Source organism: Myotis nattereri (assembly GCF_964212035.1).
Source record: "Myotis nattereri genome assembly, chromosome: 2".
NCBI lineage: Eukaryota > Metazoa > Chordata > Mammalia > Chiroptera > Vespertilionidae > Myotis > Myotis nattereri.
Genome location: NC_138076.1, coordinates 188,470,160 through 188,482,449, shown reverse-complemented (window position 1 = coordinate 188,482,449; position 12,290 = coordinate 188,470,160). Strand labels below are relative to the sequence as shown.

Below are 12,290 nucleotides of genomic sequence, written 5' to 3'. Positions count from 1 at the left end.
GGACAACAGACTGGTGGTTACCAGAGGCAGGGAGTAGGAGGAGGGTGAAATGTATGGTGCCAAAGGGAAGCTAGACTTTTGGTGGTGAGTCTGATGTAGTGTATACAGATGTCAGATTATAATGTTGTACACCTGAAACTTATATTATTAACCAATGTGTTACCTCAACTTAAAAAAATAAAAATTACTTTCCTATTTAAATATTTTCTATTTAAATATTTTCTATTATAAGCAAAGGACACCTAGATTCTGATTAAGAGCAAATATCTTCCAAGATAACAGAGGAAAAAATAAAAACTAAAAACACTGTTTAAGTAGATCTAGTAATAACTACACAAAAATAAAATTAAAATAAAACTATCAAAGGCTTAATTCTAAGAAAATTCTCTAATATAAAATAGAAGTCTTTGTCCTGTCTTTAACAGAAATTGGGCTGACAATGATAAATGAGTAGCAATTTTAGTTTATTCTATATGAAAATAGACACCAGACTAACAAAATACTTTTACACTTAACATCTATTTTCCAAAAATCTAAAAAAAAAAAAAAAGTCAACACGATATAGAATAATCACAGGAATGAAATAAAACACAATTTTTATTGGTAATAAAATGAACCCTTAAAGGTTCATTCTAAATTTTAGCAAACATGAAAGCATCTTACTTCAACACGGTATTGGGATATATCTGATACACTGCTGATACTGTCACGTGCATAATTCTTCCTCTGTTCTGAAAGAGAAGTTTAAAAGATGTTATTTACCCACTAAGGCCGAAGTTCATATGTCAGTGTCTTGTAGTCATCTCTAAAACCAGTCTATCTCACATATAAATACAGTAGTTGACAAGTCACCATTGGGTCTTATCTCTGAAAACACTCATACTTCACAATAATTGAAAAAGCTACCAGAAAGTTTAAATGAAATGAATGAACAATTTGACCCTACACAAATTTTCATGATCCCCAAGGTTAACAAGATTATTAAGATTGTAAAAACACAGGGTATTTTATCTAAAGGTTTTATTGATCAGGGACTTACTATTTGGGAAAAGGATGAAAAATGGTTTGCAAATTTCATCTGTTAGTACACTGAGAACAAAAGAGAACTATAAATACTGTCATAGATACTGTATTATATGAGTTAGACTATTAAAATAATATGCACTGCAAGAAACATCTCCTTTCACAATATCCAAACTATGGAGAATGTTAGAGGAGATTCAAAACATAACCAATCATACTGATTGCCATAAATTTTAACAATTTTCACACATCTACAGACACAAAGTGATACTCAGACTTGTAGATATAAGCTGTTAGAGAAAATAAGAAGTCAGGTAGAAAGTTACTGCACCAACTATTTTAAAAACAAAAATAAACCTTTAATTTTCTTTTGTAAAATGCTGCAAAACCAAAATAAAATATAAAATATGTGGAGACAGTATTTTGCATTTGTTACTTTCTAATCAAGGACATTCCTTATTTGTAAATTCAAAGTTGCCTATTTCTTCTAAAGCAGAATGCTATGATTTAAAAAACAATAACAAAAACAACTCTAAATGGGAACCAGATTTGTGATTCTAGTGACTAAGAAAGGGACTAAACTGGAGCAAGACACTTAACTCTGGGTCTCAGCACCCTTATTTTAAAACAAAAGGGTTAAACAAGATCAAACCACAAGACTCCTCCAGTATTAAACTTAACACACACACACATACACATACACACACACACACTCCTTAGCTTTCCTAATAACCAAAATTTGGGGAATATAAAAATGTTTATTTCAGTTACTATAGAAACCTTTAGGTCTTCCTACAATAGGAGTTGAAAGTTCTGCTAAACATAAAAGTAAGTACAAAAATATAAAGCACAGCCCTGACCAGTTTGGCGCAGTGGATAGAGGGTCGGCCTGTGGACTGAAGGGTCCCAGGTTCAATTCCAGCCAAAGGCATGTACCTTGGTTGCGGGCACATCCCCAGTGGGAGGTATGCAGGAGGCAGCTGATTGATGTTTCTCTCTCATCGATGTTTCTAGCTCTCTATCCCTCTCTCTTCCTCTCTGTGAAAAATCAATAAAATATATTTAAAAAATATATATATATATATAAAGCACATATACAAACTCAGAATGGTAACTTGTGGAATTACTTAAGAACTTCAATAAATTCTTGTTTCCTAATTCATATAAAACTAATTATCTTTTCATTTATATTTGCCTTAAAACCGAAATGAAAATATTCATATGTCTTATATTACATCACTGATATTATTCCAATATATTCTATTTTTGCTTTTGCAGCATTTAAGTTACTTAATAAAAACACACACACACTACAAAATTCAGTATCTGCTACCTTTCTTTTTTTGTTTGGATGATGACCTGAAGAAGTATGATCCATCTGGTCCTACCGAAGTAATGTGATCAAAAAGAAAGATGTGGTTTCACCTTAAATTTTCTATTTCGATATGGCAAAATATAAACCTTCACTTACACGACTATATTCTACATATTTTTAAAAGTGAACAAATCTGATTTTTCTGATTGTTAACTAAGGATTAATCAACGTGAGATATTAACCAATGGATAATTGTTGGAGAAAACATTATAACTTTTGAAATACAATATGTAACTCAAGGACATATCTAAGAAAAGAACTTCTAGAAATAATCACTATTTCAGAATCACTGGCTCATCATCTTCAAAGACAACTCTGTATGGCAGACTCAGAACATGAAGGCAGTTCTATTTCCTTTGGTGTGACCGAAGCACAGCAAAAGCAATGGCAATGGTTGCCATGGTATCCAGTTATGATATGGCAGCCCTAGGATGCTCATTACATGATAGGCAAATAGTTTAAGGTAAAAAATACTGTATTTTTTGTAATTAAGTATTCTCATTATGAAGTAGTAAAATTTGTTTCCCCAAATTTCCTAACACAAAGTTTCTCAATCTCACAGAAACATACTTTACAGAAATAGAAAACACTGACTACCTGGCAGCATTTGTAAATAGTATGATGTTAACTGGACATTCTAATTGTCTAAAAGAGATGGTGCCATTTCCAATATTCCACATTAAGAATCCATTTTAGGAATTCAAAAGCTGCCTTCTCTCTGATATCATACAATAAATAAGATGTATGTGTTATGAGAAAAATACCCCAAAAATGTAGAAATGCCATAAAATATATTTATAAATAAATAAGTAGTTTCAATGATTTAAGTAAGTGAATAAATGAAGGTTACTTTTAACATTTTAATGGGAAATTTTGAAAGAAGGCTTTGAAAGGCAATTACATTTCTTTTTTATGAGAATCGTCTGTACTCTGAAGTACAACTGTAAACAGTAATTATGCTCCTAAGCTGAATATCTCACCAAAAGCCTTAAAAGTGTGAAAATCCTAAATTAAGTCTCAATGATAACTCAAGATAAAGAATCCAATGACGTCCATCACTTTCTCTAACAAAGATTCTCAACTCTGGCTTCAAATTAAAATAAACTTTAAAAAATACTGTTGAAGTCCCACCGTCTAGTGTTTCCAACGAAATTGGTCTGGGGTGCAGTCTGGGCACTGGGATTTATAGAAGCCCCCAGGCAATTTCTATGTGCAGCCAAGGCTGAAAACCACTGCTTCAGAATCTGTGCAAATGCCAATCCATCTACTATGTCTTATCTCTTTAAATTGAAAAATTGTCTTTCCAAATTAATAGTGTAAATCATAGCCAAGTAGTGTGTTAAATAATAACAATGAATCTGGCAGCAGAGTTTTGGGTTCCTACTGTTATAAGCTGCTCAACTCCCAATCTAAGAGCAAGTTGCGGTCTCTGGCCTCTCTGAATCAATTAGCACCAGGAAGAAACTTCTCTTGATCGTAATACCCCTGGTTGTGCTTCACTAGTTTTCCCAATAGCTTTTATCCAATGGACCAGAATATACAAACCCAAAGACACGAAATTGGGTGAACTCAGTAACCAAGGATGAAAATTCTTTACATATCATTTTAACATTACTGAATTGAAATGCTGCAATAAAAACTGATATTCAACTTCCAGATCAGGAACAGTAAATTAGCTTTCAATGGACTTTGGGTGATTAAGACATATGTCAATGAAGGCTCATCAACTGTAACAAATGTACTACTCTGGTGGGGGCCGTTGAAAATGGAGGAGGTTATTTATATGCAAGGGCGTATATGGAAAATCTCTGTACCTTTCCCTCAATTTTGCAGTGAAACCTAAAACTGCTCTAAAAAATAATCATACTAAAAAATCAGGTTTCATTGAACTTCTCAATTAATACAATGATAACAATATGCAGTGCTCAGTACTCCGACCTAATTACTTTAGGCTGTATTGTTAGGGTGGGGCAAAATAGGTTTACAGTTGTGACTATGTGAAACAAAGTTTATTCTTGTAATATTATTCATTAACTATTGTATTATTGTATTATTTCCCATATGAACAACTGTAAACCTCCTTTTGCCCTGCATTTTTCTCTGAAAAAAACAAAGAATTGCTTATAAAGTAAGGATTTGGAAATTAAAAAGGAAAAAACTTAACATAAAAGCAGCTGCTGAGTATTTTTCTCTTTAAATCAGACAAGGAACTACAGCTCATATTACATTACATTAAAAGACTCTCAACCACCAGTGAAGGAGAATTCCTTTGCCGCTATCATAGTGTATCATTTCCATCAGGAGAGGTGCTGAATGGGAGTCAGTGAGGAGTGCAAGCAGCAAGGACAAGCTCTCACTATCCCGGCAACTATCTTCACTGACTGACAAATCAGTATCTGAACCAAGACACTGCTGTGAGAAACAAACAGGGTCAGTTTACAGAGTTACATTATTTAAGAATTTTACTTGCCTGCTCAGCAAACTGCTAAAAGAGCTTATCCCCTGAGGAGAAAAGAAGCTTCAAAATGTCCAGATACGTGGGGGAAACTGCCAACTATCCTTGTGAGTCACACACACTGGCACGCTCTGTGAGCTGAGTGTTGACTCTACCATTGCCCAACTTCCTGGGAATAAGGAATTCTGGACCATTTTCCTCTTAAGAATTAAAAAAAAAAATTTACTTAAAAATGTATTTAAATGTTTCCTCCATGTAAAATAATTAAAATGTATAGTTGTAAATAATAAGGATAGAGAAAAGAGAAATGGGTTTTAACTCTTCAGTGCCACTTAAATGTGTAAGAGGTCATCTGGGCTTCAGTTCTGACAATTACATAGACTGTCTCTAAACCAGTGGTTCTCAACCTTCCTAATGCCACAACCCTTTAATACAGTTCCTCATGTTGTGGTGACCCCCAATTTCTTTGTTACAAATTGAACATAATTAAAGCATAGTGATTAATCACAAAAACAATATGTAATTATATATGTGTTTTCTGATGGTCTTAGGCGACCCCTGTGAAAGGGTCATTTGAACTCCAAAGGGGTCGCGACCCACAGGTTGAGAACCGCTTCAACCAAGCTCAGGAGAGTGAGAAGGACAAAAGTGAAAGATAGGCTAAAAGAAAAACATGTGGGGGTAGGTATCTGTTAGTTAAAGTGACATATTCAGAAATTTTACTGAGAAAGGTGAGGCAAACACTGTGTAAAAATACACTGAAGTTTGTAGTCAAGTCAATTATACAAAAACTGTGCAGTTCACAGGTTACTTATACTCAGTTCTTATTGTAATTATAAGAATTGAGTATAAGTAGGAAAAACACAAGTATATTTTCCTTCTTGCTAATATTACAAAAAAGTTCAAGTTTGAGGTGAAGTGAGACTTACGAGAATGCCTGTCCCTCATATTTATCCATTATTGCCTGGCCTCCCAACAATATAAATTTCAAAATTACTCTAAGTGTTGGTAATGACCACAGAGTATTATTCATTGGTAATTCTGTGAGACTTGGGTTTTCTGGAGATAGGATGAGTATGACAGCAGATTACTTATGGTAAATGGTCATTTTCCAAATTCAGCAACTCTAATTTAAAGGGAAGTTACTTTTCTAGGAAGTTCAGCTATTCAGAACATTAAATAATTCCTCTGAATATCATACATGTCACAATATCTATACATTAAAAGTTGCAAGTTCTAATGTATAGCTTTAACAAGCAAGACTCAATTCCTCACTCAGAATCTATTTACTAATAGGAGTTTCTATCTAGTTCCTCACCCAATGCATAACAGAAGCAATGCTAGCAGCAGGCAAGTTAACAACAGGGGAAAGTGACAGATTGGGGGCCCAGCCACATGGACGAAGTGGCCCTGAATACTCAAAAGTGAAAAGATTCTGCATTTGGTGGAAAGGTAAGGAGGTGGTCTTTAAACACATCACAGTACATGAGTCAGTGGGCACATCTATGACCCTGAGTCACTGACCAGTCACAGGGTCCACACCCTGAAGGGAAGGAATGTTTAATACATTTTACAAGTATTTCCATAAAGACAATTTTTAAGTTTTAGTGCTTAAAGACTTTGACAAACAGGGTAGCCAGAAAAAAATATATATAACAATTTTCATTCCTGGATAACAGTAGCCAAACGATATGTTACTAACAGAAGTGGAGAAGAAAAAAATTAACTTTATCTTCCGAAGCAAAAAGTCCTTAATGTTGTCAGGGATGTCAGTGATGCAGAGCCTCTCACATACCAGTTTTGACATTTCTTGTATAATAGTGAAGAAATGACAAATTAGGGTTGTTAAAACTGCAGCATATTTTAACTGTTTTTCTAAATAAGTTAAATTAATACACAACTAAAGGAAGTAATTTTATTGTCATAATTGTGTTACTCAATATAGTTATAGGTTTATAAAATAATCTGAGGAACAGAAGCTTTAAAATATAGCACGAAGAGTACCTCTTTTTAAAAATTTTTCTCAATATGTTTTTTATTGATTTCAGAGAAAGGAAGGGAGAGGGAGAGAGAGATAGAAACATCAATGAGAAACACTGATTGCTGCCTCCTGCACACCCCCTACTGGGGGTTGAGCCCACAACCCAGGCACGTGCCTTGACCTGGAATAGAGACCTTCTGGTGCATGGAGGATGCTCAACAACTGAGCCACACTGGCCAGTCATGAAAATTACCTCTTGATCCTATCAGGGTATCATTGTGATTAGATGCATAGCATCATTTAAATGTATTAAAATACTAAATTTGAGAGCCTTGATTCATCTTAAGACTCAGAACTAAAAGTGACTCTCCTATACCCATCCCCACTGCTTTATGATAGGCTCATTCTATTTCTCATATAAACTTATCACATTATTATTATTATTATTATTATTATTATTATACTTTATAGATGAGGAAACCGGGCCCATAGGTTAAATCATTTGCTCAAAATGGCAGCCCTATGGTAACTTGGCATCAAAAACCCATGGTTCTTCTCCGATCATGTCACTGACATTATGGTGTCAGGTTTGAAAACTGCCTTCATGAAAAAGGCAAACTACATGAAACTCTTGATACAGCATCTAGCCTGTGGTCAGTGTGTAAAAAACAGCAGCCCTTCGTGTAAAACCCATGTTCCAGTACATTAACTGGTTCCTCATATCCCAAAGTAGTTAACAGATCATCCATGAAGCCAATTAATTCTTGAAAGATTTACTCAACTAGTTTAATAATTGTGAAAGGAGAAATTTTTAAGAAATTGTACACATTTTGCCAAAGTAAACTATGTTACAAATCTTTCCTTCACAAACTTTCTAGTTACAAAAAGAAAGTTAAAACTATGCAGATTAAGAAGTCAAACACTCCCAATGTTAACTAAATGTAGTTAACATTTCAACTAGAATTTGTTTATTGCAAAGGTTTGCTCAAACATGCATACATTTCACTACTGCCATCATCAATCTATCCATTCATTCCATAGGCATTTATTGAGAGTCTGTAAGAGAGAAGGCATGTGTCTGTGTTCGTGTACAGTGTGTTGGGAGGAAGTGGTAGGTATTTGACACAAAGAGAAGGAAACATTATCTGCAACTTCCAGGAACTTAAAACCCTCTTTCCTGTAAGCCCAATACATTGCTAAGTTTTTTTTCTTCCTTATAAATGTTTCTTTATTTTACTTCTTTCTATCCCTCTCTTTATATCCTCTATTCTCCTTATCACTCTTCATTTTCATCACATGACATAAAAATTGTCATTTCTTACATTCAAGACTTTTAAAATTATGTGACTTTGAGAAATCACCTCACCTTAATATGGGGCTTCATGTTGCTTTATATGTAAAAAGGGAAAAATAAAAATTTACTGCTTAAAAGCTAAAGATTTTCAATCCTTGAATCTATGGTTTTATAAAGTTGCTGCTAATAGAACATAAATATTAAAATTTACAGATGAGTCCTAATTTTTTATCCCTTACCAGTGATGGCGAACCTTTTGAGCTCGGCATGTCAGCATTTTGAAAAACCCTAACTTAACTCTGGTGCCATGTCACATATAGAAATTTTTTGATATTTGCAACCATAGTAAAACAAAGACTTATATTTTTGATATTTATTTTATATATTTAAACTAGAGGCCTATTGCACAAAGAGATTCGTGCAATAGGCCTTCCCTTCCCCTGGCTGCCAGCACAGGTTTTCCTCCAGCCCCCGGGACCCAGGCCTTCAGTCTTCGCTCCACCACTTCACGCCAACGTATGCAAATTAACCGCCATCTTTGTTGGGTTAATTTGCATGCTCTCCTGATTGGCTGGTGAGTCTAGCAGAGGGATGGTCAATTTACATGTTTGTCCATTATTAGGTAAGATGCCATTTAACAAAGAAAAATCAACCAAAAAAATGAGTTGGTGTGTCACCTCTGACACGGGTGTCATAGGTTCGCCATCACTGCCTTACTCCTTTCTTAGCTCTCTGAAAACAGACTTTTGTTGTGAGAAGATTAATACTCTTTCTGCTTAACAAAAGTCTTAGGGCTATTAATGTCTGATTCACCTGTTTCTATCCATATGCACCAAATCTACCCTCAATACTGTTACTAGGTAAGGAGACCCAAGATGAATGTGACCTATTACCCCCCTGATTAAAACACTTCAATGGCTGGGCATTCCCTGTAATCAATATCCAATTCATTAGTATAATTCTTCCTAATATGGACCATGTTTATTTTACCAATCTTATTTACGAATGTACCACCTTGTACTCTACAGTTAACAGCAAATTATTTTCAGTTTGCTAATTCATTATATTCATGCTATAGGCATTTACTGAGCATAAGCTGTACATTAGCCACAGTGCTAAACTTAGGGAATCCTGAAGTGAACATGGTAATTATGGCCTACCTTCATAGAATATACAGCTAAGTTTTAAAAGAGTTTATATTGATGTTTATAGATCCCTCCTGCCTCCCAAATGCCTGGCGAACACTACTTAATTTTTAGAGGTCATTTCAAGGCTCAACTCTTCCACAAAATCCCACCTGACTAACGTGACCACCCCCAGTGCACATTAAATACAGTGTCCAGCTTATTTAGCTCTTTATTATAACAGCTTATTTACCAGACTACCTCCTCACCAAAATGATGTACAAGCATGACCAGCTCTTACTCATCTTTGAAAGGAATGAAAGAACACAGAAATAGAGACTATGATGATCAAGGCCTAGCACACAGAAACACTTAAAATAAATACCTGACTAGAAATGAGAAACTTAAGAAATTATTTATTCTTACAAAAAAATGTTTTCCTTTTCCAGTTTCTTCACGTCATTCTCTAGATGTGCCTTAAAGTCAAGGACCATATATCACTAAGTAAGTATTTGTTGAATATATTCTCTAGATCTACAATTCACAACTACTAGACCACAGGAAGGATGCCACAATACAGCACTTGAGAAAACAGAAACCAACACAAATCAGATTGACAAGGCCAGAAGAAAATGTATGGTATAAAGTCCATTTTCTCAATGTATAACCTGAGTCCTAAAGTGTAGTCACTACATACATAAGCAGAAAAAGAATCACAAAATCTTAGAATTATTCATTATCATAGCCAAGATATTGTAGATCTAGATAATGTAAAAAAAAAAAAAATCCAAATTTAGAAAATGCTGTTAGTTCCCAGATAATAATAATGATAATGTCAATAATAATAAGAGCAACTATATAATGTTTTCTACTAGCGAGGCATTGTTAACTCATTTAATTCTCATATCAACCCTTTGAGATAGCCCCCATTATATCAATAAGCAAAAATGAGGTACAGACAGGCAAAGTAATTTGCCTAAGATCATTCAGCTAATAAATGGTAGAAATGGATTTCAACCCAAGAAATCTGATTCCAGAGTCTTCGCTATTAACCACAAACATATTCTGATTCTTTATTACTGTACAATATTAAAAGGCCATAAAGACTCTGTAAAAACATATGTAGTCCTTAACTTCTTTTCAGTAATACCTTTTATAATTGAAGTTTAAAACACATTATTTATAATGTGAGTCTTGCTGAAACCGGTTTGGCTCAGTGGATAGAGCGTCGGCCTGCGGACTGGAAGGTCCCAGGTTCGATTCCGGTCAAGGGCATGTACCTGGGTTGCGGGCACATCCCCAGTAGGAGATGTGCAGGAGGCAGCTGATCGATGTTTCTCTCTCATCGATGTTTCTAACTCTCTATCTCTCTCCCTTCCTTCTGTAAAAAATCAATAAAATATATTTTTTAAAAAAAAGAGACTCTCTTTTAAAAAAATAAAATAAAATAAAATAAAATAAAATAAAATAAAAAAATATATAATGTGAGTCTATGTAAAAAGAACAATGGAAGTTACAGAAGGATCGGGGGGAAAAGCCTGCTCGTTTTGCAATGCAGAATGAAATACATAAATGCTACTGGTCATAGTGTAACACTACCCAAAAAGTTCAAGAACTGTAAGGAAGGAGTTCTGTCAACTGTTATCTCTCAATCAACTGGATCAGGCATGAAGATCAACAAGCATATCATAAGTAATTAGGTGGGAAACTCCACCTAAAGCATTGGTGCCATGCAAAAGGCTCCTTAGAAAGCACTGAAATGTTCTAAATTGTATGCCAGCCAGCAGAGGTCACAGCTTTGGAAGTATCTGTAAAAACTGTTTAAAATAATTCTTATCTATCACTACTTCATTCCAAAGAATACAGAACAAAGCAAGGGTTCAAACTATGACTCTGAAATGTTCATTTGTAGAAAAATAAGGGGTAAGAAATAGAATTATAACCCATTATCAAATAACTAAACATACCATAAAGAGCCTTTGCACTTGTTTTTGAACTTTGTTCTCTGTCCATCTGGGGAAAGGTGGGTGGTGATCCGTAGCCACTGTAATAAAAAAATGGTCATTGTGCTGGGTTAAAGTCCAAAGTCAGTCATAAAAATTCAAAAATGTCAATAAAAATTCCAATGCACCATCATCACCATGTGCTTTAAACAAACATACTGAACTTATGCTACCTAGTTTTGCCAAAATGAGGCGGATCCTGTTCTGGTAAGTGGTCAGGAAATAGAAACTGGTGCAAATCACGCCTCCTCTCAAATGCCAAGGTGGAACTGTAGCCAAGAAGATTCACCAAGGTTGAAATTCTTAGAAGAATTTAAGTTTGCCATACTGAGCAGTAATCCAGTTATAAAAAGCTCTCAATGATTCCAGATGTAATGGACTATTCCCTATTTTCACAAATACTTAAATGCAATTAACCAAAATAAGACTTTATCATTAAATTTGATCAGCTTCATCTTAAAACTAGCCTCCTCCTCCTCCTAATACATTACATGAAGCAAATATCAAATTGTTTATTTTTTTCCATTTATTCAGTAAACATTTATTAAGTCCTAAACTAGAAGAATAAGTGGCATAGGGGTTAGGGGAACAGGGTACTGTTAGTGAAACAAGTAAGATAGTTACAATAGAATGTAATATCTGGGTAAAACTAATAGCTAACACATGTCGGATCACAGAAAGGCTAACATTTTTATCAGGATGCCCAAGAATTTACAGCCAAGTTGACATTAAAGCAGAGTCTAAAATAATGGGAAGAAGGTCTTCACACAAGGGAGAACTGAGTGAGGAAAAGGCGCCTACACCTGGCTCAAGAACAAGCATGGTGTCTGAGGGAAAATGCATCTCATGTGATGTGTCTCGTCAGACGAGTGGCTCAAGGAGTAGAGAAGGCAATTAGAGGGCTTAATAATTAAATTTTTATTTCTGTGTATAGTAAATATGTTTACACAAGGAAGTGACATGATCCAATTTTTTTTAAGACAATTCAGAAACTAATGGCAAGGTGACAGGATTGAAAGATGCAGTGAAAATTCA

At 34.7% G+C, this 12,290-nt stretch overlaps 1 protein-coding gene across 1 annotated transcript in view; it reads right to left on the bottom strand.

The window, feature by feature from the left end:
* EPS8 (EGFR pathway substrate 8, signaling adaptor) overlaps positions 1-12,290 on the bottom strand; it is a 169,164-nt gene that overhangs the window by 57,291 nt on the left and 99,583 nt on the right. The window contains exons 4-5 of the mRNA XM_081082613.1: positions 11,220-11,296; positions 664-731 (exon numbers count right to left, since the gene is read on the bottom strand). Of these exons, the coding sequence (XP_080938739.1) occupies positions 664-731; positions 11,220-11,296 (145 nt within the window). The remainder of the gene's footprint in view (positions 1-663; positions 732-11,219; positions 11,297-12,290) is intronic.